Here is a 27692-nt window from a genome sequence, read left to right as displayed (position 1 = left end):
TTATAAGTTTAATAAAACGTTATGACAGTGCAGAAAGGAGCACTTCACTTTATGGATAATTTGATTAATTTTTGCATGTGCAGCTTTAATTATTCACATTATTCATTATTCCAAGCACGAGATCAACCCGGGAATGATAGTTAATGTGAACGTTTGATTGTTTTGTTCATGAAATACATACACCCCGGCGAATGGTTGATTCGATCCAGTGCTGATGCCTCATGCTGAGCAAGCCCATATAGCAAGGCATTCCGGCTATAACATAAAAAGCAGTTCAGTTGCAATCTAATCCCTAGCCTGTTTGCTCACATTTATCCCTCGGAAGAAAAACCTCGTACTAGCTTGCCCGATATAGTACAAACAATAATCGACCAGCTTTTCCAAACGGTATTGTGTATCCTGCGTGGTGAACACTCCAAATCAACCCCCTCGAAAAACCTGCGCACCCTCAATTCGTTTAATCAAAACGCAACCGCCACTTGGCAGGGCTCGGGAAATGTTGCACATGCGCAGCGAAAGTGAGATCGTGCGGCAGACACAAATGCACGGGATACCCGTTACCGTTGTTCCAGTGTCGGTGGTGGAAAATGTGAACAGATGTGAAAACTCTCATCCCTGATTGTGCGCCTGCGCCTGTCCGAGGGGTGTGCCAGTGTTAGGGAAGCCGCGCAGGATCTGGAAGGGATTCGCTATCAACGGCGGTGGCCGTTTGCACTTAGCGCTCGGTGCTTGGACGCCAGGTTCTACGGGCGGCAGCCGCAGCAAGAGGACACGAAAATCTAAACGCCAGGATAGGGTAGGCTGTTTGTAACCACCTGCTCAATTTCTCTATCGCAGTACCAGCATATTAGGATGACTCATATTGCTCGAGCTATTGGACGAAAGAGTGTTGTAAAATGGCAAGTTTTTGGCGCCTCTTGCAGATCTCATACAGTTTTTCCTAATTATAAAAAAGTATTCTTACACTTACACAACTGTAATCGTAGCTCTGTAATTTGCATACTTCGAATGGAACTTGTTTGCTTGCATACGGAAAAATACGCTTCAAATCCCTTGCTCTGCCGATAGTTAGGGCTCTTTGCTCCATAAACATACCATGACAAATACATTTTTAGGACTTTCTATTTCTGAAACATATCTCAAATACACATACAGATTTCAATCCCCCGGTTGTGTGTGTGTGTTTTTTTTTCATCCCCACTTGCTCGCTTCCTGGACGCTGGTGCGCTCAGCTGTTGCGCGAGTAAAGATACCGCCATACGTCGTAGCGCGATGTATACCTTCACGGAGACTCTAGCACCATGCAAAGATTGCGAATCATCTGCGGCTATTCAGTAACGCTGGCAACAAACACGATTACTGCTTCGCGACAATAGTTCTCGTTCTCGTCTCTATCGCGGCTCGCAATCATCAGGAGTACCAGGAATGGCAAAAGAAGTTGATTGCCGAAAAAAGAAAAAAAAACAGTTCCATATTCCTTACCATTTCACGTTTGCCTTATTTTATGTGCAAAACGCGAACCTGCTTTTGCGCCCCGATGCCGTGCGATCAAAAGGAGGAAGAAGGATGTTTCCTTGCGTTGCGCGCTCACTCGCGTATATGCGTATTTCGCGACTTTGCCAGACTCTGATGATCGCTCCTGGCACGGACAGGAATGCGACTCGATGGGGAGGTTTTCTTACAAGTTCTTAGTGTTGTTGCACGTACATACTTGTAGCTGTATGGAGTGTGCGTATTTACATAAGATATCTCCCCGATTCCGTCAAGTTGCCAGATTCGTATATAGAAAGAAGACATTCAAAGGCATAAAAAAAGTTCTTACGAAGTTTGCAAAATAAATCCTTTTAATCCGTAATACACAAAAAATGGTGGCACTGTATGCTAATACAAAATAAAATTACATTATGTTAGACAATATTAGAAACAAACTGATTGCAGGGTACTGCATTATTGTAAGCCTCTTTCACTAAAAACCGATTAAGATTATTTAATATCAATAATCTTTTGCATTCTACCCAGCTCCAGCACGGGTAAAGTAAGCTGGTAATGTATTTATTGCTGGTTCAATTTTTCTGATGGGATGATACTTGTTGTAGATGACTGCCCGCGAAACAATTGTTTTAAGCTAATGGACCTGCCAGTTGGCACGTATACATTTGGTTAGGAGAATCGTGGGAAATTCCAAACCATATGCCCTTGGCAGTGACACCGCCTATCTTTAGTATTTCATGTTGCACGTCTCACACTATTGATAGTTTCGTTTAACTATTACATTAACATTTTGCTATGTCCCGCTCATTCTATTTCTATCATGTCTATTTCTCAAGACATGTATTCCACATAGGAGAGATTTCTCCTACTGAATGTAACAAACACCAACGCACTAATGTGCTGGGGACACGGGTTCTGCTGACCCACGAAGAGAAGGACACAGGAGGAAGAAAATCCTGTCAGAATTGGGATAGGGCTAGGATTCTTACTGGGTCGAACACCCGCAACTCAAGAGAGGTCTTTTCCTTCAGAAAACCCACCGATGGCCATAGTGGGATTTGTTTTATTTTCTTTTTTTCTTCTTCCCTCAAGTCCTTCTTCTCGCGGTCAGCTGAGAGCTGGACGAAAAGGCATGAATAGGCAGAAAAAGGAATCTGTGATTTTTTTTTTTGTTGTTGTCATGATTCTTGTGCTTCTTCATTCTCTTATGCTCGTGGTTTTATGTTGCTCGTCCTCAACCGGTTCACTTCTTGGTCTTTGTCCGAGCAGCTTCGAAGACAGGTTCCTGGTCCGGTTAGAAGCGGTGAAAAGATGTCCTTCTACCGTCCATTCGTCCGAGCGGGGAATGGGGGATGAAACTATGTGGGGTAGAATTGTTGTCTTCTCGCGCTTAATTTTGACGTTCAGCGCTTCCATCCGTCTGTCAGCTTTGAGGGATATATGTGTGTTGAGGGACAGAAGCTTGGCAAAGTTCTTAAGAAGGAAATGGGACGCAAATACCTTCAAGTTTGTTAAAACTGATTAACCAGACTATTCGTTTTAAACTTTCTAAATACTTCAAAATCAGCAGAATTACATACTACCCATTAAATTACCATACAATATCACGAACAGAGCAAAAAAAAAAAAAAAAACCTGGCGTTGCATCTCTAAACAAATGTTCAGCTAATTGTGTACATTCCTTTGAAGCGATAAAGAATCACAACTTCATATTACGTCGAACCACTTATCTCGCTTATGGTAGTTGGAGAGGCGGGACCATCCTATCTCAAGACTCCATCGAAACCGTTGGTCAACCGTCATTTCGTTGTTGTCTGATTAGCTGCACAAGCAGCCGGGAAACGAGACTCTCGCTCCACACGAGGGAACACCCGCTGGATTGTGAAACGCTTCGCTCGCTGCATCCTATCCTCGAGTCTTCTAATCAAAATTTCCGCCCGATGCGAGGCTTCATCGCTTTTTTTTTTACTGAGAACCTTAAACGACGGGCACTATTTTGCTGCTATATGGTCAAATAATGGGTGAGGGTCCGACAGAGTTATCAATGTGTGTACTCTCTAGCCGCTAGCTAAATTTGTTTTGATTGTCCCTAATTCCGAAGAGTTCATCGTCACCAACACTGGTTGGTTGGTTCTATTTAAAGGCGGCTTTCGATGTTGGTTCCGGTACTGTGGCGGCGAGGAATTGGATCAACATTGGTGCGCCCTATCGATCATTTGGCCTATACGCATATGTAACATTCGAGACGTCATCATAATTATCCCAGATTGCATGCAATGCTGCGATTGTATGTCCAAAGTTGACGGATTCATTGTAACAAGTGAATTTTCCAATTCAGATTGGAATCGTTCCAATTTTCTCGAAAATTCTTCCAAGAAGAATGCATCAAGTAACGTCTACGTTTCAACACACCCTTCTAAAAAATGCATACAGAGAGCAACATTGGATGCTGTCCACATCTCTTTTATATGTCTTCCTCTAGTGTGCTGGTATATGGTATTCTGTCCTCCAATACCAACGGATTGTCTGTTAGTGGGTTCCCTTTCCCGTGCAGGGACGCAGCATAATTCTCTCTCGCATAAGCGCCTCGGCGATAGCTTCTTGATCATGTTGCTTATGCTATACAGCTCACACACTACAACTGTATGGCTCTATTGCATCTAGGGGTTTTTTTTCACTCAGTATACTGCCCAAATGCATACAAAAACTGGGTAGTGCTCCCATTTATATGGTAGTATGTGCCAATGCAGAATTCGGTACGTGTGTGTGCGCGCGCGACCCACCAAATCGACACTACCACGATATACACCGGAGGTCCTTTTTCCCGTTTTGCACACCCGCCAACACGCAAGTGCCGGTTCGCTCACACTACTGCGGCGCCAAGTGACTAACACGCTTGCCCGTTCCATCGCAGTGCGTCCGAAGAGCTTCTCTCTTTCGTCAGAGGCACTCCCCGGTCCCTGTTACACTACCGCCCATGTGCACTTGATTCTATCTCTTTTGCCCTACTGGCCGTGTACATTATGTTGATGGATTCTTCATGCTAGCCAGCATGAACATGGGCCGCATGTACGCATACACGCAGCATAAGAACGTGCGCGCGCGCGCGAGAGAGGTTGCGCACGACAGGCGAGAGCGCACTGTGGCTTGAGAAGGAGAGTGAAAAAAGGACTAGGCAGAAGGTGAGCCTGTAGCAGCAACCTCATCCCGGATCGGCGAAACAGGCTGTCATTCGTGTTCAGAGCCTCGAAGCAGGCAGTAGCTCCTCGGCATATCAACACATTAGAACAGAAACCAGATAGTTAAGCTGTTGGTACTTCTCACGTGCAATGATCAAACGATCTTTCGTCGCGCAGCAGCTTAAGATCATGCGATAACCGACTAACCAACTGCCCCGTACCAATCAAGGACTTTCGCGGCATCCTCCCTCCGATGATCGTCTGTTGTGTAGCGTTTGCCACTAGCTTTCCCGCAGACGAGGAATAAACTTTCAATCAGGCCAAATCATGCTTCGGTAGCATCGGCTTCAAAACGGAAACGCCACTATATTGTACATGTGATCGTGTGTATGTGTGTTCCGTGCATTCTTCTTGTGAGCGTATGTGTGTGTGTGCGTGCGTGTTTGTGTACAGCATCTTGATGTCCTCGATCCTTGGTGATATTGGACGATCGTAGAAGAAAAGAAAAAAAAAATTACACAAAATATGAAAAATGATTCCTAGCATCAACAGCAGCTAGCGATCGAAGATCACACTGTGTTCCGCAATAATTCGTACGCGCTTTCGATCGTCAAATCTAATCTCGTGTGCTTTGTGTTTGTGCTCTGTGTGTACGTTTGGTGGAAGAGAAACATTTCGTCTTAGCAGCAAGCAGCATTCGGTTTTAAGCCCAGCCAAGTGTGAAGCGCACGCAATATATCAGGCACCAAGTCGCAACCTGTAGCTTTCACCATGTACTTGGACGACAACGGTGTGTTCGAGATTGTCGAGCATACAAGGTAAGGATCGTCAATCCTGCTTCGCGCTGATCATCAGCACTAGGAGTAACAGCGGAAAATCTTAAAAATAAGGAAACGAGGAATAGTCCTCGTTGCTATGCAAAGTTTAATGCATGACTTAAAGCTGTCTCTAAGCCGCCCCTCATGGAAGTAACATGCTTGAGGTTGTTTCGTTCACCTCACACGATGCAAACGTTCGAAGACTTCCTGCGTGGTGCTAGGTTCGAGAAGGAAAAGGGCTGTTGAAGAGTGTACGCCCTACTCCCTAAGCGACACACCACTGAGTTCGGCGGCGCTAACTCATGGGAATCCACGGGTTTCTCCCCTTCGTCAAGCTGGCAGACAAAAAAAAAAAAACCTGACAGTGCTGTCGACCGGGATGGGCTTGTTGCCCTACCAGGATGGCTATTCCCAGTTCGCACAACATTCGTGCCAGGAAACCGCCCCCCAGTTGGTCAAAGCGCGTATCCGTCGTGTGCAACCAAGGGAAACGACTTAATGTGGTGTGCACACAGAAGGAAAATGTATTTAGAACTGGGGTGAAAGACATGGAAGTTACGGTTCGGTGTTGTAGGACGCTCGGCGACTGTCAAGTACGATGCCCTCCCATGCAGAAAGGCTGGGCCGATGGAACAAGTTAACCTGATCCTTAAAGGAAGGAAGTCTCTGCAAGCAAAGCGAGGTCAGTGACTGGGTGTGTGTTTGTGTGTGGGTTAATTTGAAACCCCTTTTTGGAGCCGTCACTAGAGCCCTCATTTCCCAATTTACTCACTTTCAAGCAAGTAGTGGCGCTACTTCATGGTACGAAATATATATTCCAACAAAAAACAAACAAATCAGCAAAAATCTTCTAAGAGATCTTCTCGATCGCTCGTTGATGAGCTCTTCTCCATTCCGTCTTCGGGTTAGACCATTTTCCACGCACTCTAGAGTAATGGGAGGCTCTGTTGAGCTCACTCGTCCGCCAAGAACCACGGTGGATAGTAAAATCGCGAAAAATTCACTTTCATTTCGCGCACATTTTCGTGCCATTCATGTGAAAGCATAGCTCGTCGGCAGTGGCGCCCACCCCAAATGGGAGGCGGTGGGTGGGTGTTGGGGAATGGCAAATGTGTGTGTGTGTATATTTACGATGAGTTTTACCGGTTGTGTGTGAATTGGTTCTTTTCCTTTATTTTGGTCTTTCTTCTTTTGTGGCTACGTTCGCGCGCATATTTCGCCGTGGTTCTGCGGCAGAAAAGTGGGCAAATGGGGGAGGAGGAAATGGGGTTTGTTGTGGTTTGCTTGGTGTTTGCCCAGATTTGGCAAACCGTTCCGTTACTCCCCATCATTCTGCCAGAATGCGGTCCGAATGATATCGAGAAAGCGTTTTTTGGGCCGTTTGGTCTTCGTTTCGCTCTCTAGGCCACGGTTGTCCATTGCGCTACTATTCATCGTTCGACGCCAGCGGATGATGGTCATATCCGGCAGCAGAGGCGTAAGCAAGTTGGGTGGGTGCAACTTTACGGCTCGTTGCTATGATATTTGTCTTTACGCGTTGCTGTCCTCCTTGAGATAGGTCAGTTTGTTTCGCGGGACTCGCCGAGACGCGTCTCTGTACGCTCGGCAAACGCAATTGTCCAGACGATGGGGATGTGTTTCGTCGTCCGCGTGTCTGTGTTTTTTTTTTCTCACCTTGTATTGCTTCGGTCAATCATCTTTTTTTCTTTCCTTTTTTTGCGCGTAACTTCATGTTCACTTGGATCCAGGTGCCATCCGGGCCTTGCTGTGCACCCGTTGTCCGGCGATCGTGTATTATGGCCGGGTGCGAAGAATGAATGGAAGTAAACTGCATTCAAACTGCAGCCAAAAGTCAAGGAACCAAAGACACACACACACGCATTTAGGAGCATGCGATCGTGCGTGAATATGCTGTGTAAGCGTCTGTGTTGGTAAACTGCGTAGATCTCAAGATCTTGCTTTGTATGCTGCTCATAAGAAACATCACACTTACACAGACGCATTAATCCCTTAGGTTCGTGTAAGGTTTGCCCCAGTTTAGGGAGGGATGTTTCTATTTTCGGCCATAGCTTTTCCCCCTTGCATGGGTTCCGTTTTATGCCTCCACCTTCACCACCCCCGAAGGCGCCACGAACTCTAGCGAGAAGAGCGTCGACATTTGCCCTCACGGGTCTATATGCAAGCGGACGACACCACGTTATCAACAATGCCGTTCACACTACGCATGCTCTCTGTTAGGCTGCAATGCGTTCGCATCGAGAAGTGGTGTTGCTGGAGGACGACAGGGATAGAATGTTGGAGAGAAGCGACATCGGGTCCCTCCCGGTACTGCTGCGCTGGTTGAGCGGCGCCAGATGTGACCTTCTCACGGCGAGCTGCTGAGGCCTGCTGTTTGGTAGATATTGCTGTTATTATTACTGCCATTGCACCCTCGAGGTACTTCGGGACACATGCGAACGTGTGCGTGTGGGTAGCGGGATCCTTGCCTAGACCGGCAGTTCGACACAGACACACACACACACGGTTGCAGTGCAGTTTGTTGTTATGACTTTGGGGTACTGAACCCGGCGTATGTGTATCGTGGGATAGCAAAAGGGCGCGCACACGGACGCATGGTTATCCTTGAGCTACAAGAACGATGGTAGAGAGCACAATTACCTTCTGGGAGGTATAATTAGCGAAGTGAGGGTAAATCCCATGACCGGTGGTTCCGGTTACATTTCAATAATATTGCACAAGTAGTAGCGCGGCTCTGCCCCATGTGACTTTACTTACGTTTCTTCTTCTTTTTTGTCCTTTTTTTGCTCAACAGCCGCTTCACACTGAACTCCGCCAGTCGATCTCCAGCAAGCAGGCGAGCGGAACAGCGTCAGCGCAGCCAACAGTTCCGACAGCATGGCGTGCCTCAGCGCATGCTCTACGACGATAGCTGCAAGTTGTTGGCCTCCCCCGGCAAGGAAAACATGCCGACGGAGGAGCTATCGTTCTACCAGAGCCACAGCCCACAGCAGAGCCCACGGCCGTGCAGTCCGTGCACGCTCTGTCCGGACGATTCGCTCGGTGGCGATCTGCTACCCTCGGAGAACAACACCCCCAGCAAGCACGTGACCATCCCGATCGTTAGCAAAAATGGGACCGGTCCGATCGTCGCTGGTAAGCTTGCAACCGTACCGGGTGGGCTTGGGTATCGCCTGCGCCGACCGCTGGATGATCATGATCCCAACTCGATGGACTCCGGGTACGGTGCGAGCGTGCTGAACGATGCGCTGATGAGCTCGCTGCACAGCACCAGTAGCAATGCCAGCAGTACGATGGCGGCAACGAAAACGCACTCCATGTTCCAGTTCAACCACTCCAGCTCGACCGCACTGTCGCGGCACAGTTCCAGATCGCCAGCGAGCTCCCGGGGTCGGCTACTGCTGCACAGCAGCCTATCGTCCGGCTCGATGGAGTCGATGGACGATATGGAGCTGTTCGATATGGAAGCGATGGAGGATGAGGACATTGTGGACAAATTGCAATCCTGCCCAGAGACGCAGACCCAGCAACCGAGCGGGCTCAGCTCACTCATCTGCGGCACCATCAAGACGACGAAAACGGCAACGACACCTGAACATCAGAAGCGTCCATTCGTTCGGCGGTGTTTAAGCCTCACCGAGAATGCTAACAACAGTGCTAACCTTCCGGCGCTCGTCATCGCGTCACCGATGAAGACACCGGAGCGATATACGCGCCGGATGATCGCTATGGATGATCAGGAGAACTGCAATCTAACGCCGTACTCTTCGCGCATGGCTACCGTTTCCTCGACGGAAGTAACTCGCTGCTTCAAGCGACCCGAACCACCGGGTGTTAGTCCGGTGCAGAGCAAGCGCACCAAGATGCAGACGGACGCAATGTCGCTCGCAACGGCGGCCACGGCCGTGAATGCGCTCGACAGTCCGGCAAGGACGACTGTGCTGGCGGCGGTGCCGAAAAAGCCGGTGTACCAGAAGTCAATCTCGATGAACGATGCCCAGATCATGAGTGCGTTGTCGCGGTCATCGTCCGAGCCGGACTTAATCGGTGACTTTAGCAAATCGTACGTGCTGCCGTTGATGGAAGGACAGCATCGGGATTTGAAGTCGATCTCGGGCGAAACGATGGCGCGGCTGGTACGCGGTGACTACAACGACAAGATAGCAAGCTGCAAAATCATCGATTGCCGGTATCCGTACGAGTTCGAGGGTGGTCATATTCGGGGTGCTAAAAATCTGTACACCCAGGATCAGATCATCGACGAGCTGATCAAGTCCAAGAGTGAAACGCCAAAGGTCCTGGCCGGTGGTCAGGATGGTACGATGCGACGCCACATCATTGTGTTTCATTGCGAGTTCTCGTCCGAGCGTGGTCCAAAACTGTAAGTATCATCTGTCGGAACAACTTTGCAGGAAACAAAATTGAACGTGATTGCTAACATTGTGCCTTTCTATCTTTCCTTCTTTATACAGATCACGCTTCTTGCGCAATTACGATCGTATCCTGAACGCCGACAGTTACCCTGCACTCCACTATCCGGAGATTTACCTGTTGCACGGTGGCTATAAGGAGTTCTTTAAGGCACATGCCGAGCTCTGTGATCCTGTTGCCTACCGACCGATGCTGGATCCGGAGTTTGGTGATGCGTACCGCCATTTCCGGGCCAAGTCACGCAGCTGGAATGGTGATGGTACCGGTACGATAAAAGCCAGCAACACCACAGCAGGCCCGATCACCAGTGGGCAAGGTCGGCTAACAAAGTCACGATCTCGGTTAATGCTATAATTGACTTGGCTGAGATGTTCATCCATTCGTTGCTACCGTACTATAATGTTTGATTGCGCGCGTGTGTGTGTGCGTGCCCGATCTTCCTGACCATCCCCTTTCATCAAAGCTCGCCATGTATATACGTTATGAAATGTTTTTTTTTTGTTATTCTATTTTTATACTTACGTTTATATTAGTTTAATGTTTTGTTTTTTGTTTTATGTAGAAAGCAGAACACATATACCGTTGTAGAGACATTTTGTGCATATAATACATATATTTGGGAAAAGTTTCATAAACCATCGACATGTCTGTACACAACACGAAAACAAAATCATCTAACAATTTTTGGTCAATTAGCTACAATTTACTAAAATTCAAATGCACCGAACCGGCAATAGTAATATGTTCATTCTGCTACTAATAACCACACCCCGCTAGACCAACTGGACTGAACTAGCTTGCAAAATATACGGCTTGCAGTTCTGTTTCTTTTTGCTTTTGCGTTGTCTCCGTTTTATTTTTCATAGTTTACGTTCTTTTCCTTTTTTATTTTGTTTGATTGTTACTCATGATTTATTATCTGTGATTTAGAATGGCTTATTGTTTGAAGTATTCTTTTCATAACAAAAAAAAAAAAAGAGCAACCAAACTCGCAAGCTCCCATTCCGTTGGGCTGAGGGTGTGCGGGTTGTACTAAAAATCTCAATTTCAAACGAAGAAGCGTAGAAAGGGGTTTACTTTACGGACTATGTTCAGACAAATTGCGTCTCAGTGGACTAAATGATAAATGTGTTGCCCGCCCAACTTACAGAAGTAGCAACGAGGAGAAAACTTAACATAAATGAACACCGAAAGTGTGGTGAACGTGGGCACGGTAAACGAAAAGATAAGTGCAAATTAGGTAAAATCCAAAACCGAAGGATGCGAATTGTAGGTGATAGAACAGCAGCAGCCGATAATAAGGACAGCTCTAGAGATTGTTTTATGAGAGATGCTTTTCTGTACACACAAGTCACAGACTGTCCAAGACAGATAGTTGGTACGGGAACAGACCATTAGGCGCCACGTTGCGAATACACTCTTGTTTAAAAAAAAAAAGATAGGCCCACATCGGAAGGGACACACATTATCCAGTAGAACAGAGGCGTAAAAGCGGGCGTGTGTGCGTTCAATTGACTTAGTCGGGAAGATCTAGCAGATGGTGCAATTTTCTGGTGCCCCTGGGACCCCGCTATCATCAACCATCCTCCCATTAAAACACAATGAAACACGAAGAGTGCAAATTTTTAGCTAGTTAGTACTTGTAACCAAATTGTAAGTAAAGCGTCAAACAACAACTAGCTTATAAGTGCGCACACGCTACGGAAGAATGCGATGTGGACAGTAAAATGTGCAAGAGAATCAACGATAGCAAAATACCCTTATTAGCGTGTAAGTGAAAAGTATGCAAAATTATAATGAGTTAAAAATACAAATCAAATCGCATAAGAAAGAGAGAGAGATATAGAGAAAGAGAGGGAGAGAGGGAGAGAGAGAGAGCATAAGAACGATTTCTTCTTACCGGGCAAAAAACAAAACCCGGGAAATGTTTTTCCCATTATTCCCGGCTAGCTAATTTTTGTCCACCATTAGACTGACTGACTCGTTGTTGCACACGTTTCTGCAAGCAAAAAAAAAAAGGTGCAAAAATTTCACTATGTAAATAATAGAAGGAGTGGCGAAAGGCGATTTCTATCTATATCTGCTGACTGATAATCGGACTGACTTAACATGGAATTTGCCAGTAGGTTTGAATGTAATAATCACTTAATAAAATATTTATAACGCTGTACCATTCGGCAGTGAAGTTGAACTATAAAGCGAACCGTTTGTTATATTTTTTAACTCCAAGTCAATTATTGAGAAAATGTTAACTTCTACTTAGTCCACTCTATCTAGTGGCGGGTTTGACGGTAAGCGGAGTGAACGACCCCTAGCTGCTAAGAGACCCCGAATCCACAAAAGCAGCTGATTCAATGCAATAGGGGATAGGGATTTTGCCGCTTAGATGGTTATTCGAGACTATTTTCGATTTTCAGTTTTAGTATCGCACGCCACCTACAGATGTCCATTTAACGATGTCGATTTCACCTGCGAAGCCAAGGAATTGGGGAAAACGGGCGCCCCGGATAACAAATCCTTGCCTTGGTCATTCCGCGACATTTGAACAGTTCATTCACAGGACATAGTTCATTCAAATCCTCTGCATGGTGTTCCATAGTTCGGATTAATCTATGATGTCATAGGCAGCTCTCAAATTGATGTACAAGTCCTGATGCCAGGAGATCTGGTGCTCTCAGAATTCTTAGTGGACTTCGTCGAATGTGTCCAACGTAGACTGATTGTTTAATCGTAGAAAGCCCGTACTGTCCTCCATGCTTCACATTTATCCCTATAGTGCAATTCTGACAAAACAGTCACACATAAACTTTTATATTTCAATATACGTATGTTTAATATGAGTCATGTTTCGTGCAGGATTGATGTTCAACTCTAACAACTTGTTGTACATATTCATTTACCTCTTACCAGATTCAATACGCCATCATACTCCATCTTAGTTCTGGTCTATCACGCTTTATCTTTCCATTTGGACGATCTACAAAGACTGTACGGGCTTGGTCGTCTTTTGCTTTTCTCGTTACATACCCATCGGAGCCTGTTGCGCCCAGCCCCGCTTAACCGCCTGTTAATCCCAACGTAGTTTACAATAGTTTTAAGTGTAATGGCGGAAACTTGTCAGGTTTAATGAAACATTAATAAATTACGATACTGATCTCCATTTTACCATTTAAAGGAGAGTTGTAATCCACTAAATATCCTTATAGAAAAGAACATAAAAACCAAAACCAAACACACAAACAAAACAATAAAAAAGTGTGTCCTACATTGCATTTGACACACTGTACCCGGACGCGGCTGTCACCATTGCACTGCTTGCTATTCGGATTATCCGTGTGACATTTCAACAACTGTCGGAGCATCTTTCTCATTGGTACCATCGCGGAGCCGAAAATTGCCCGCGTCTTTAAGATTTGATTACCGAAAAAAGACAGTAAGAGTTGTGCAGCATAATGGAAGATTACTTTAAAGTGATAATTCGCGACGAAAACTGGGATGTGCGATCGGCAGCAAAGCGGTACGGCGAGCTGTTTCAGCTGTACGTGGATCGAAAAAAGCCGACCGAAGTTTACATCAAGTACAAGAGCATCATGTAAGCAAAAGGCACACACACGTGCTGGTTTGGCGTGGGTACTGGGGCTTAATGTTGTCAGCGATACGACAACGATTATCGTTGTGCTGTTTTTCTATGTACAGGGACGCTAATAATGCAAGGGCAAACCTGGCAAAGAACGAGAATGTAGTACGTGTGGAAGCGTTGGAGAAATGGAACATACCGGCAAAGAAAATGCCGGACAGTAAGGTGTGTGTTTGAGGTTGTGGGTGCTTGTGGAGGAATGTTTAGAATTCAGCTAACATCTTTTTATTTGGAAAACAGATTGTAGTAAATAATAGACCGGAAATAAAAAGTTCCGGAACCGGAATGGCTGAAAGAAATGCACAAAACCGAGGCGTGGGTAATAAGTGTGACTCAGGCATCCGAGGAATAGGCGATGGCCTGATCGAACCGATACCGCTGTTGTTGGGCATGTTTAATGCGTGCACTGCATGTCGCAAGAGTAATGCCTCATATCAGTGTTTTGTATGCGGTGCGTTCTACTGTGGAGAGCAATGCCAACGGACCGATTGGCCCGGGCACATCGTCCAATGCTTACCGTAAGTGTACTGCTAGCATATTTCTTAATTTGACTTGGGTAATGTTAGGGCAAATCGATAATATCTTTTAGGCGCTTGGTCCGGATCCATACTGGTTTTATGCCGAATGAAACACAATCGATGGCGTGCCCTCCACCACCAATTACTCCAATGCACGTCAACACGAATCACGCACCGGCGAAGAACAATCTGAAGCAGAATTTATCGAACCAACAGGATGGACTAAATAGGGCATTCGGCACGAATGTTGCTCCTAAAAGCCCGATAAAGGCCACCAAACGAGAGCAGAATCAGGACGAAGCATCGGTCAAGATAGCACCACTACAGGGAAGCGTACCGACCAATGTGCTCAAGAATTTGGCCCTAAAACGTCACCAGGAGCAGAAAGCTTCCACATCAAAACCGACCACAACCACTGGTGCTGCTACTACTGCTGCTGGAAAGGTAGAACAGCAAGATCAGATGTTAGCCACCAATGCGAAGGAAAATGCTTCCAAGCTGGCGAAACTAGTGCAACAGAAGTCGGCCCCTAAGCGTACGATTCAGTACAGTGCATTTCCGCTTGAGGGTGAGTACGTGAAGATCTCGTACGTCGCCGATACGACACTGTTCGTGTATCGAAGCGGGCAGGAAGCGAACGGTCAAACGAATCGTTACATTGACCTGATCAAACGGTCGGTAGAATGTGCACGGGGCGTAAAGGAGTTGCTGACGGCCGCACCGAAACTCTCCGAAATTGTGTTTGCGCCGTTCGATGGTGACCATTACCGGGCGGTAGTAAAGTCGGTCGACGGTCCGATGGCAACCGTGTTTTATCCCGACTTTGGTAACACACAAACGGTTGAATGGAATCAAATGAAAGAGATACCGGACAAGGAGATACAGTACTGCATGTGCTACACACATCCGGTAATGGTAGAAGGTGTGTCCGAATTTTCGCCACTGGTAAAACAGTACCTGGAAGAGTTGCTGGAGATGGACGATTTTGAGCTGATCAGGGTAAATAAGCAAAAATCGGCCACAACGGTTGAAATGCGCCATGCGCAGGAACTCTACCTACTGAGCGAAAAGTTGAAGGGGCTTGCCAAGGAGGAAAATGACAAAGAGGAAAGCAGAGCAGCGGCACAAGCAGCAGCAAAAGTAGTAGCGGAAGAGAAAGCTGACACGGCTGAACAGCTGCCACCTTTAGATTCACTTTCCTTGTACGTCAAAGTTACCGCCGAAGATGTAAGTAGTGTGATGCCGTTCTGTGTTGGTTCTCCAGCGCGAACTAACATTCCAACAACATTCCCGATTTGATTTTAGTTTATAGAACATGCACTCCCGCTCGGTGAGGACGTTAAGCTGATGGTGGTGGAAGCGTCCGAGCTGAACGTTTCCAACCAACTGTCGGTGATACTAACGTCGGACAGTTTGGCATTTGCCAAGATGATGAATGAATGCGATCAGTACGGAAATAAGGACCCGAACGCTTATCAACCGAGCAGCGAAAATGAAGTATTTCTGCTTCATTTTGACGGGGTGTGGTGTCGTGCGTTGTTGGCCGGGCTCGGAGAGCAGGTGCAGTACTATTTGCTCGACCTTGGTATTATTCGAGCGCTGGATGAGAAGCCCAAATGTCGCCGTTTTCCTACCGGATTGACACGCAAAATGTTTGTCTGCGAGTGTATTGTGGACAGTGAGTACTAGTAGTAGTAGTAGTAGTAGTAGTAGTAGTAGTAGTAGTAGTAGTAGTAGCAGTTGTAGTAGAAGTAATAATAGTGTTCGCCTTATCGTTCTGCATACTTAGTGCACTAAGCACTAAGAGTGAATGAGTGATTTAAATCTTTCTAATGAATGATTTCAATAAACTCCTCACAAAGCGCTTTTACCACTCTATTGGGATTCGAATCGCAAAGAGTTATAAACTCTTTTGGGAACCGTTATTATCAAACTCAATCTTAAGAAGTTAAGCGTCGCCAGCTGGACTCCAATCATAACGAGATTTTAAACTTCTTTCGGTTTGAATCGCAAAGAGTTTAAAAAAAATAATTTAGGATTCGAATCGATAGAGAGTTTTTAAAATTGGGAGTTCGAAGCGTCGCGAATTTCCACAGCTTTTATGAGATTCGCGACATCATTATGAGAGGTAATCCTGTCGCAACCCGATCATTAATAGTTAAATTTAACATATCGTCATAGGATAATTTAAAACTCCTCTCTTGTTATCACGATTCCCAAAAGAGTTGTTAAAAGTATTAAATGATAATGAATAAATGATATATAGGGAGTGAGTAAGAGTGAACTAATTCCTTGAAAGGAGTTGCTATTCTTATCACTAGTTTGCCTGTGGGTGGTGGTGGTGGTGGTGGCGATTTCATCCATGGATTCATATGTTAAATCATGATTTTTCTGCAACTTTCAGATCTGGAAGCGTTGGGCGAGTTTGCTAAAGAGGAAAATAATGATATGCTGCGAGGAAAAATATTGACCGCTAAGGTTTACCAGCACACGGACGAAGAAGGCGAGCCGATGCACGTGAAGATCCATTCCATTCATTAATCAGTTGCGATTAAGATAGATGTTCTCCGATTGCCATGATAGGATGGCGTTATTTCACACATTATTTTACATTTTTCAACTTTTTCTTCTCATCTTTGAACTATTCAATTATCTCACTCTTGCTTTCTCGATATTTTAAGAACATTTTTCAAACATTTCTCAAAGTTTTGCTTCCTTTTCGTTACATTGTCGTAAGCCTTAGACGTTAAACGTATCTTCTTGAATGGTCAAAAAGTTGTTGGCCTTTTTGCCTTATACGCGCGCGTACACATATTTTCAAAACTGGAGAGTACTGACGCAAGCAACACATTGCTTCCAAAAGCGTAACGCACGTTTTATATACTCCCCGCAAGATGGAGATATTATTATTGACACAGCCGTTTCCATATGGTTTAGAACCATTCGTAATAGAGCGGTTCGGTTAGATGCCTTCCCAATAAAGAAGCCCATTCGGTAATTAACTAAACGAAACATGGTGTAAAATGTGTGTTTGTGTGTTTTTGTGACCGTTCTGGCCATCGAAACGGTGCGATTCTAAAACGAAACGTCAGTGGTAAAGTGGACGATCCGCGTGCCAAACGTTGAAAGATGGCATCATCTTACGTGATGCTTTCGCTTTTACTGTTGGTAGGCTTAATGTCGTTACAGCCTGTTGATGGTATCGTACGAGGTGAACTCGATCTTGACGGGAAGCTGACCTTTCCTTTTGCCGTATCGCTGCAGTTAGCGGACGAAAAGAGGACACATTTCTGTGGCGGAACGCATCTGGGAGATGGTTGGATACTGACGGCGGCACACTGCATCATATCTGTGTAAGTATGGTTTTGCTGTTTATAATATACGGGAAAGTTGAAACAGGGGCGTTGTTAGTTTAACTTCCGTTTTTGTGACGTGCTTTTTTCTATTATCAAGTTTTATATAGTTCTACCCTAAAAATGCTTAATGGATTGAGAGATTTTCGAATGTTACATTGAAGGATCTTGTTATAGTAAAAAAATGGTTTCGGTAGCATATTAATTTGAAAGTTTTCTCCGTTAGAAATTTTCCCCAAAAAATAAAATCTATAATGACAATACGGCGTAGAGCCGTCATAGTAAATTAAATAAATAAATAAAATCTATAATGTTCGTTGCTATAGTTGTAGTTTTGAGTCTTTTGTGTGGACTGACACGCTGATCACACATTAGAAATGCTTTCTATTTATTGGTGCAACCTTTCGTTCATTTTGAGTGATGAGCTTACTGCGCAATGTTTATTTTATTAATCAAATAATGTCTGCCTCTGGGCTTAACATTATAAATCCTTACAACTAAATTGCCTTAGGCACAGGAAGTGAGGGTTTTAGGAAGACGAATACGGTATTGGGAGACAGGGATATTGCAGTCAAACGGGTTGTAATTTTCGTTAAAAGCCGAGAGCGGTTTGATCGGGCTAAACCGCAAAAGACGACAGTGCACAAGATACGAAGGTATCGACAACAGTTAGCCGTTGAGGAAACGATGAGTAGTTATCCGAGTGAACTTTCGCTGCACACCCGCAAGCTGATTCATAATTGAAGAAATAGATTGCGCCCAGATACTGCAAGCGTAATCAAGACAGGCACCGCTCAGTGTTGACAAGACATGTACACCGCTTCTGCATATCAATATTTAACTTGTCTAGGATTTGAATAATTTAATTAGATGCTTTGATTAAACAGCCTTATGTGTGAAGGAGTAGTAACCAATGATGATCCTTTGTCTAGAACTATTATTGCATTTCGAAGTTACCGTAACCTATTGCTTCTTTCTCGAGAGGTGAAAATAATTGATGATCACCTGTACTTGATGGTCTCACGATCTCCGATTCTTTCACTCTCGTGATAGAGGATTGTACAATCTATATGCTAGGTTGATAGCTAGGTTGAATCGCTAGATTATTGGATCTTGGCATGAAAAATCGTTAAAGTAGGTTCTTTTTTTTTTAAATTGCAAACATCATTCCGCTAGAAACAATTTTCGGATAAACGATACACTCGTAGAAGAAATTCGATAAAATCTTACGCTATTTAATCTTATCAGTTTGTTAATTCATCTCTAAGCAAATACATAGTATGACTAAATATTAAAATAATAAAATAGTTTTTGCAGTATTTTTTGTTATCTACCGGATTTCGGTTTCCCCAATTCGTTTGTAAAATATCATTTAATATCCTCTGTTCCAGACTCCAAAAACTAGTTTTTGACAGTTTTCTAAATTTCCTCTCATACCTTCTGTTCCCTACAGCAAACGGGGAAATCTTACCCAAATCATCGCCCAGATAGGTGGCCACAATTTGAACGACAGCACCGCCCATCGTTTCCCAATCGTCGAGACGCACATGTTGCGCAGCTACAACCCGTAGGTTGATTACCGAGACTCTCCGGAAGATAGTTTTTTTGTGAATTTGTCTAATTTGAATTTGTTTTCTCTAAAACAGTGTAACGATGGTCGGAGATATTGCATTGCTGCGTGCGGAACTTCCGACGGGTCGAAGGTTTGAATCCGATCCCCAAACACCTTTACGTCTTCCGGATGAAAGCTATGGGAAGTTAGTTAACGGTGAGCTGTGCTACATCTTCGGGTACGGGTCAGATTCGTACGATGGACCGATTAGTAATACGCTCCACTATGGAACCGTACTAGCACTCGATCTGGACAGTTGCATCGGAATGATGGGAGCGGTGGTAGCGCCACCTCCGGACTCTGGAATGTTTTGTGCCATCGGACGGTCCGATGCGTGTAAGGTGAGTTTAGCGGCAGAGGTAGAGATGTTTGATCCACATTCGTGAAATTGTGTTTCTCGTTTCGGTGTGTAGGGTGATTCCGGTGGAGGTTACGTTTGCCGGAAGTCATTTTCCACACAGTTTGTGCTGCGTGGCGTTATATCGTACGGTGTCGGTTGTGGTGCAACGGGCACACCAGGCGTATATACGGACGTTGCCTACTATATGCAGCACTATCCGATCGGTTCCATCATTGGTATAGCTTAAAGTAAACTAACCTAACTCTGCTCGCTTAAGCGCTTACGTTTTAGTCTCCTTGCTCCAGTCTATTACACGAAGTCGTGTTCCGTTTGTTCGATTCCGCTGATGTTTATTTGCTCGCGATTGCTTTTTCATCCTTCTCGTCCACCATCTCTTCGTCGGTCGGTGCGTGTCGTTGCTGTTCCTGCTGTGCGTGATCCTTGAGCGCGGCATCACGTGTTTCCGGATGTAGTAAGGTGAGTGCACCGGCCAGTAGTACGGAACAGCCGCAAATTGTGGTCGGTATCCACCAGGCAAGGCGACCGAGCAGATCGGTAATGTATGGAGCAGCGATCGATCCCACGTGTGCCATGGTTGAGCATATGCCGAGGGCCGTATTGCGAATTTCGGTTGGGAAGAGTTCGGCTGTGTGTAGGGTAACGATGGCGTATACGGCTGTGATACCAACACGGCCAAGCATAGCAAGTGTTACCAGCAGGGTTGTATTGTCCTGGGGAATGGCTAGCACCACCAGAAGACAGATGCCAGCATACAGGAAGAAGCAGAACGATGAACTACGACGGCCAAAGTACGCCAGTACGATCATCGATAGGATGTATGCCACAATGTCTACTGAACCGGTGGTGGCAACGTACACGTTACGATTGGCCGCAAAGTTGTCCGCATTTAGAGCTTCAAGAGAGAATGACAGATAGTTCAACATGTTAGTACAATATTTGGAATTTTCAACTTATTATTCTTCGTCTTAGCTTAACGACCTTCTAGGCCACGCCGGCCATCTTACGAACTCCCTGGCGTGTTAAAATCGGTGCCTTTGTCACCTTACCCCCGAAAAAAAAGAAAGAAAAGAATTTTCTAGTTCGTTGTTCCTAGGCTGATCACACGTACTGTATTTCACGGGACAGTCACATTTTTCTAAACTAAAAGTTATGTGGAAATTCACAATTTTCCCGCGTTTTGATGTCCTGGCAATTTTATTTATTTTTAATTTTCTGTTTGAGTTTCGCAATTGGTAACGTAAAAGTCAAAACTTCAACTAAATGCTGTGATCGAGGTGTGTTTGAAGTGGAGCGTCGATTACTTGCGACCAAAGACATTCCCCGTATTTTCGTTCGAACGACTGTTTGTCCAAATTGCCAAAGAAATTTTACGGCCCGCAATATTATTCGGCACAAACGAAATGCGAAGCAATAGGTGTATGTCATGGTGGACAACAAATTAGTCGCGTTTAAGACAATGTTAAGGTGAAAAAATTCTAAAAATCATTCTTAACCGTTAAAAGTTTTTAATTAAGCGAGTTAATATGAGCTCAACGTAGAAAATACACCTTCAACATCGAAGTAAATCTGTATTAGTGCGATTGCTTTGCTAAATTTTGAAAACTAAAGAACTACATCTACTCCGTCTGGTCAGCCTAGTTATTCCTCAAGAACTTACCGGTAACGTAGTAGCACAGCGACGTGATGCACCAAGTAAAGTGACAGATTAGAGCTCGCCGGCAAAGCACTGGCGTACCGTAAAGCTTGGTAAATTCACTGAAGGATTGCTTTAACTTCGTACCGAACGGAACGGGTGCTGGGTCAGCTTCTGCATCAGCACCTTGATTTTTTTCCGCCACCGTCGCACTATCAACCAACTCCTGTGGAGCACTGTGGCCAAACACCATCCGGTATGCCTTCCGTTCGCGACCTTTGCTCAGTAACCAGCGTGGAGACTCCACGAGGAAGCTTTGGAAGAAACGGGAATGAGTAGATGTTTAGCTTACATGGTGATATGCCACAACTACTGCAAAAGAGTTACTTACTAAAGGTGTATCACGAGCAGGAAGGATGGTACTGTCAGGGCAAGCGAAAGATCTCGCCACGGATCGATAAGGTAAGCGGCCAGCGCAAGACAGAGCATACCTAGCGGGTAGGAAAAGTTGAACGCAATGCTCATCCACGATCGATGTCGTTTTCCAATGTTTTCCGTTACTGTAAAATTGGGTTGGGTATGAACCCCATTTTGGAAAGTTTAAATAAAATGGTGGAAAATCTCTTCTTTTTATAGCGATCTTCTAGGTCATGCCGGTCCCGGTCAAGCCGTATGCAGACCGGCACCGTTGTCGCCTCACCACCAGACCTCCGGGTGGAATACTTACGCAGTGCAAATGCCGGATAGAAAACGCCGGATGCGGAAGCTCCGAGCCCTATGCGACCCAGCAGCAATAGAATGTAGACTGGGGAGAAGGTCGTCAACAGTCCGGCAACGATGTAAAGTGTGGCTGCGATTGAAAAGCTCGTCTTGCGACCGTACTTGTCCGAGATGACACCGAAGCTTGATGCACCGACAAACTTGCCAATGGACAGGGCCACCTGTACCGTGGAGCGCAGTGCGGTCCGTTCGCACAGAAGATCCCATTCCGGTACGATCGATACGCCTTCCGGTTGATCGTAGAACATGTGCCAACCGTTGGTAGCTGCGGTGGCGAGACAGTTTACCTCTGGCGGTTTTGGGTGAGATTGGGTGTAGCTGAGAGCATCATTGTAATTCAGTTCGCTGAGCTGTGCATAGTTCCAGGTGTAGATCGTACAGGTACCGTTTCGGGTGCTGCCACTGTAGGAACGAACGGGAAGTAACGGATACAATTTAATCGTTCAACTTTTGGATGTGTTCTTTTGCTGTTCGTGGATGACTTACGTTGGTGAGGTGATGTTGCGTATTTCTTCGTGACTCCAGCCGGCCAGCACTAGCTCGGGAACCATGCAGTAGTAGTTGTTTGGCATCTGACCAAGAAACACGTAGGACGACACGTGAAATCCGTTGAGGATGTTTGGCGTTAAGCAAAGGATGAATAGTACCCTGGAAAGAGAAACAAGAATTGAAAAAGCGATGGCTAAAATGTTGTCGTTGTGAAAAATTGGATGTACAATATGTTATAATCCAATAGCGTTGCCTATAATTTCTTAAACTTTGTCTAAACCTGGTGACGCGATGGTCTGGTGTCCTCATAATCTACCTAGCTGTCCATTGTCTTTAGTATCTTTTGTCTTGGTCCTGCGATAGAGTCGGCTACGAGACGAGTTGTCACACGGCAGAACTGGGGTTCAATTCCCATTCGGACCGTTCCCTCGGAGTGACGATTGATTATCGAGCTACGCGGTATTTATCAGCAAGTCCTAGTAAGTCATTCGATAGCGGCGTGGCCTAGAAGTTCTTTAAGCCAAGAAGAAGACGTACCAGTAGATTTGGAAACTGGACTCTCTGTATTAGCTTTTTATATCTTAGGGAAGCAGTTGGAACTGGTGAGGCACATCGTACCAGTCGGTTGCAACTGCTTCATGTTTTACAACGTAGTAAAAGATCGTATAATTACCACCTCCTTATCGCCTGAATGGTGTAACATATACCTGACAAGATGGACGTTGCTGTACAAACCTCGCTGTCTATGTCTAAGACAAAGTCAGCTGGAAGACTTGGAAAATCTCTATCCAATTTTACTGGACCTAACGGGAAGATCAATCGATTGTAAAATCCTATAAATAGTTGAAATGCAAGAGATCGTTTATTTTTATATCTTTTAAGGTCCAAGCCTCCAAGGTCCAATGCTACTGGAAGGCATCTCTTGATCAAGTGCCATTATTTTTGAAGAATGCTTGTTGACCAAGGAATTGAACAAAGTTTAACGCATTGTGTTGTCAGTAGTAGTTTTATCTGCGGCAGAATTTTAGGAATCAATTGAGTATTTGGATTGCACAACACTCTCACCAGTCTGCCTGATCATAACCCTGTTCCAAAACTCATCCGTTTTGACCAATTAGTTTTGGGCATACTCTACCCGTTCTTACCGGCTTCTACCGATATTCTATACTGTTTGCGAACTGACTCATTGATATTTCTGTATAATGTCAGACTGTCCACATGTTAGGGGGTGCTTAAACTAGGTCTTTGTTTAGTTTTCCGTAGGATAATGCGATTGTGAATTTTGGTATACTTAATTTTTCCTGGGATTTAATTTTCTAGAAAGTATGAACCACATTTTGAACCAAAGATCTGGAGCGATTTACTACGCCTGCAATTTTGGACAAACTTTTGCCATTAATGATCAGTTTTAGAATTTTAACCGGAATTTTTATGTGTGAAACGGCAATTTTTCTTGAAAAAGCCTAGCAGTAATTGAAGAATGCATTTGGGATACCCAATGTTTAGCTGTATATAGCTTTGAATATTGGTTTTTTAAACATTTTAAAGTACTCCGGAAATAGTAAATGGGTTCTAAATGTTCAAGCGGAAATATTGTATAATAATACGTTGGCAGCGATAAGATAACCTTATGTCTATTACATTCAAGCTAATCAGATTATAGATATCTAGCAGACCCAGATTGCAGAGAGCTGATAGATAACGTATAACGCGGTACATTATCTCCGTGTCGAGAGCTGTACCTTTCAATCAATGTTTATCATTATTCTGTGTATCTCGTTTGCAGAAACATCATTCGATCGTCGATAATGCCGGCCGCATATGCTAATGCTGTGACTTGACAAAAAGAACAATTCAATGCAAACTTCCCCAACACCGTACCTCGTTGCGCTTGACTTTATTACGCTGGACGGGGTGTGTTACACCTGGACATAGCGTTTCGGGTTTAGAGCCATTTAATTTATTCCCCACCAGAAATCGGAAATTGCATTCTGTTACGTTGCAGTTGCGTTGGTATGTGTTGCGTGTGTTTTTTTTTTTGCTTATCCGATGTAAAAAGTCACCAACCTTGGCAAAATGCTTGACTAGCTGGGACTAGTACCACGTCGCGAATCACGCACGTGCCCTTGGCGATGATCGAAGTTACGCGGCCAGGTGACATTCAAAATCGTATCGTGCATTCATGAGGCTTGCGGCGCGCGCTGCTCATCACGCGTACGGGGGATCTGGGGGGAATTATGCGGAAGGGCAGCGGACTCATTTATGACTCGTTCCCATCTTGGTACGATGGCATCGCCCCTTTCTGACACTCGGACCGTACCACGATAAGCCATCCCCGCGGGGCTCAAAGCGATAAAGGAGCAGAGTGGCCGCGCGGGCTCTCTCGAGCGCAATCAGCGCAAATCCTTTTGGTCCAGCCGGCGTTTTCTTCCCTGTAGATCTCTCTCCCTCTCTTTCTATTTAAATTTTACGCTCCCGGACCACTAAATTGATAACAAAACCCCTCATACATGTCGCAGAAAGATAGCGATGAATGGTGGGTACGCGTGGTACTCGCTCGCATTGTGCAAAAAGTAATTTAAGAGCCAGATTCGATCGAGATGAACGACCAGCAAGTTGGCGCCCGGAGCACGCCAAGAGCGGTCTCGGTAATCGTTGTGCGTACTCAGCACCGGTAGGTGATAAGACCACCTCACCGCGGTCATAGCGCTTTGTTTTCTTTTAAGCCCACTTCAAACCACACCTTCTCCCTCCCGATTACTGGTCTCGCACACTGGACTGTCGTGATACGGGTTGAAGCCGTTGAAGCCAAAGGTCAGTTGTTAAACCTGCCAATGTTTATGAATTCTTCGTGTCGTTTGTACACCGCGCAACCGAATGTGGCGATGGAGCAGCTGCGTTGGCATACAGCGTTGGCATCAGGTGCAGTAGTTGTAGTAGCTGCAGGTCTTCCTTCCTGTGCCGATGATAATTAGTGTCCAACTGTTTCGGAGCGAGTGAATTTATTCTATTACCTAGTGCTTAGAGAGATAGCTTGTGCGCGCACGTTTTTCAAATCCATTTCTGGCGAGGGTCACCGTTGTCGTGTCCCTCAAAAATGATTGCGCCACTGAGGAATCATCAACAAAGATGACCTTAACCGATTAGGGAAAGGAATGCTTGAATTCGTTGAGCTCGCTTCCTGTGCTGTATGGTGGAGATGCTATTTTTTCGGCAAGCTTATCTCCTTTCCGGGGGTGAGGTCACTTGTTCAAAAATACGGTCAAGAACTTTAAAAAGGAGCCAGGTTTGTAAAATGATGAACTTCAAGCTTCAACAATTAGAATCTGCTTATGTATAACGGTCTGGTACACCTCCCTTTAAACGGGTGCTAATTAAAGCTCATAAAACTTAACGTTCAAGAATTCCTGAGGAATGTTTATAGCCCTCCGGGGAAGTGTGCGCTAGCGTGCCCTTTCCCGATGTTCGTATTGTTTCCGAGTACTCCAGTAAGAGCTGCACTTTAATCCTACATTGCACTTCTCAACAAGACGTCAGCTCGGAAGCCATCTAGCTGTAAGCGTCCCCTATCATCCGCTGGATTTCATCGGTCCTCTACACCCATCCCGCATCTGAACTCATTTGAACTCGCTGTTGCCTACATGCACGGAGAGAGCAAAAGCGAAATGGTAGGGCAGAAGGAGAAAGTAAAGCTTAGAACCCTTTTTCGAGCTTTACAAACGAAATCAACTTTCTCGCATTCCACCAGGTGGTGTTAACAGAAGGGCACTAGATAGGCGCCACGTGCATTCTCTCTCTCGGGAAACGTGTTTGTTGCGCCGTTAATGACTCGGACGCATATCCGCACGACCTTCACACAGAGAAAATGTATTTTTATCCATCTTTCCATCTGCCCAATTTCCACACCGTAATATCGATTTAGAATGAGAGTATTACAGTGCGTCAGATTTTATGTCTAGAGGGCACGTTTTCTCTTCTTTCCATACACAGTGACACGGTCATGTTGTGTTGATGCTTTGCAGGAGGGACCGGCGATTTATTTTTATCCGCCCCGAAACGGCCAACAATTTTCAACTGTTGCAACATATGCATACTACCAGATGTATTGTTTGGTGTGCCGCACACGGACCAAACTAGGAAACCGTGCCATAAGCCAAGCTAGGAGAAGATCGATTACACTTACCACAGCCACAGTCCACGGTCGCCCTTTTTGTCCAGCCCATCGAGTATGGTTTGCTTCAGATCGCCGGCCGACTGGACGGTCAGTTTCGCTGTACCGTTCTTGAGCTGGGCAGGAGATTCGTCAGTCTGCTGCTGTTGCTGGTGGTCCTCCTGAAACTGCTCCACATCTTTTCGCTGCTCCATATCGACCTCCCCAAGATCCTGTTCCTGACCCATACCGTAACGCACAAGGATTTCGTTGTTGAAGTAATTCCAAAACCTCACCGAACGGTCACGAACATTTGAATTGCTCTATGCAGAGACTATCGTTCACTTTCACTCACTCCAAATTCTTATTCTAAAGGGAACTAATGTTTTAAATCGCTAAACCACCGTTTTGCGTAGCATCGTTGCTACACCAAGAGCACGCTCTGAAATACACTGCAACCCAATGCAAAGCCCGCCAAAGAGGACACGCTAACCGAGCCTCCACACGCACGCCGTTGACTCTCGTTCGTTATCGGGACGGACGCAGCTGTGTTGCTACTTGCCTGGCGGACCAACGCTAACCGTATGCGAGAGCACAACACGCAATTGCCACAAACCAGCAGCCCTCGGCATCGGGTGCGCTCGTGCGTATTGCGCGCGCGAGAGAAAGAGAACTTGCCGTAGATAGGGAGAACTCTCCAAGCATAGTTTGAGCATAGCACACCGTACGGCAGCATAAAATCGGATTAGATTCTGTTGCAATTGTCCCGAAACGAAAAAAAAGCAGGACTTATTTTAAATAATTTTTATACGATCGTAGTGATCCTCTTGACCTTTCTTTTTGGCTTTGGACTGCGCCATCAGCGTTGATTTGCAGCAATTATGGTCAAAACGCTCAACCAACAGCATTTGAAAACTTTCACTTGCTGTTGGTTTCAAACTTTCAGCATCATCTCTGAGTGAATGATTTTGAGAGGACACATCCTGATGGCCTGGTCTGACGACGGAAAACATATTCTTACTTCTAGAGAAATACGTTTAGGGATCGGTAACAAATTCAGGTCATCCAACATTATGTTTGTGGGACTCTTCAATCCAGTGGTTGGTGGATCCAGGTTGGAGGATCCAGTGGTTGGTGAAAAATATCCTGGACAAATTAAGGAACGTTATATGCACAATGAAGATTTCTAACTGACCACATCTATGTTCCGACGAATTTTTTT

At 45.3% G+C, this 27692-nt stretch overlaps 4 protein-coding genes across 4 annotated transcripts in view; 3 read left to right on the top strand and 1 right to left on the bottom strand.

Moving 5' to 3' along the window:
• Positions 1-10291, top strand: part of LOC126559727 (uncharacterized) — a 105197-nt gene extending 94906 nt beyond the window's left edge. Inside the window, exons 3-4 of the mRNA XM_050215900.1 lie at positions 8301-9887; positions 9979-10291. Of these exons, the coding sequence (XP_050071857.1) occupies positions 8301-9887; positions 9979-10291 (1900 nt within the window). The remainder of the gene's footprint in view (positions 1-8300; positions 9888-9978) is intronic.
• Positions 10292-13389: 3098 nt separating this feature from the next.
• Positions 13390-16638, top strand: LOC126557270 (uncharacterized). The gene is made up of 6 exons (XM_050212982.1): positions 13390-13529; positions 13634-13741; positions 13832-14092; positions 14164-15319; positions 15398-15770; positions 16497-16638. Exons 1-6 carry the CDS (start codon positions 13390-13392, stop codon positions 16631-16633), a joined length of 2175 nt encoding a protein of 724 aa, XP_050068939.1. The 3' UTR covers positions 16634-16638.
• Positions 16639-17221: 583 nt separating this feature from the next.
• LOC126558770 (transmembrane protease serine 12) lies at positions 17222-19651 on the top strand. Its single transcript, XM_050214833.1, has 4 exons — positions 17222-17445; positions 18899-19012; positions 19092-19398; positions 19471-19651. The coding sequence occupies exons 1-4, from the start codon at positions 17222-17224 to the stop codon at positions 19642-19644; spliced, it is 819 nt and encodes a 272-aa protein (XP_050070790.1). The 3' UTR covers positions 19645-19651.
• A 96-nt stretch (positions 19652-19747) lies between these two features.
• Positions 19748-26718, bottom strand: LOC126566424 (organic cation transporter protein). Its single transcript, XM_050223256.1, has 6 exons — positions 26504-26718; positions 22318-22479; positions 21779-22233; positions 21443-21611; positions 21076-21365; positions 19748-20310 (listed from the first exon to the last, which is right to left on the bottom strand). Exons 1-6 carry the CDS (start codon positions 26716-26718, stop codon positions 19748-19750), a joined length of 1854 nt encoding a protein of 617 aa, XP_050079213.1.
• Positions 26719-27692: the final 974 nt, after the last annotated feature.

Source organism: Anopheles maculipalpis, chromosome 2RL (assembly GCF_943734695.1).
Source record: "Anopheles maculipalpis chromosome 2RL, idAnoMacuDA_375_x, whole genome shotgun sequence".
In the NCBI taxonomy this organism is placed as follows: domain Eukaryota; kingdom Metazoa; phylum Arthropoda; class Insecta; order Diptera; family Culicidae; genus Anopheles; species Anopheles maculipalpis.
Note: the sequence above shows the minus strand (reverse complement) of the source record. Positions and strands in the feature narration are given on the sequence as shown.

What these genes read in the sequence shown, in the direction of transcription:
- LOC126557270 (XM_050212982.1), top strand. Translation starts at nt 13,390, where the DNA reads ATGGAAGATTACTTTAAAGTGATAATTCGCGACGAAAACTGGGATGTG. An exon ending in ATCAAGTACAAGAGCATCAT is followed by an intron (nt 13,530 to 13,633) that starts GTAAGCAAAAGG and finishes TTCTATGTACAG; the next exon opens with GGACGCTAATAATGCAAGGG. An exon ending in CACATCGTCCAATGCTTACC is followed by an intron (nt 14,093 to 14,163) that starts GTAAGTGTACTG and finishes AATATCTTTTAG; the next exon opens with GCGCTTGGTCCGGATCCATA.
- LOC126566424 (XM_050223256.1), bottom strand. Translation starts at nt 26,718, where the DNA reads ATGGGTCAGGAACAGGATCTTGGGGAGGTCGATATGGAGCAGCGAAAA. An exon ending in CGCAACATCACCTCACCAAC is followed by an intron (nt 22,234 to 22,317) that starts GTAAGTCATCCA and finishes TCGTTCCTACAG; the next exon opens with TGGCAGCACCCGAAACGGTA. An exon ending in CTATCCGGCATTTGCACTGC is followed by an intron (nt 21,612 to 21,778) that starts GTAAGTATTCCA and finishes CCAATTTTACAG; the next exon opens with TAACGGAAAACATTGGAAAA.
- LOC126558770 (XM_050214833.1), top strand. Translation starts at nt 17,222, where the DNA reads ATGGCATCATCTTACGTGATGCTTTCGCTTTTACTGTTGGTAGGCTTA. An exon ending in ATGTTGCGCAGCTACAACCC is followed by an intron (nt 19,013 to 19,091) that starts GTAGGTTGATTA and finishes TCTCTAAAACAG; the next exon opens with TGTAACGATGGTCGGAGATA. An exon ending in GACGGTCCGATGCGTGTAAG is followed by an intron (nt 19,399 to 19,470) that starts GTGAGTTTAGCG and finishes TTCGGTGTGTAG; the next exon opens with GGTGATTCCGGTGGAGGTTA.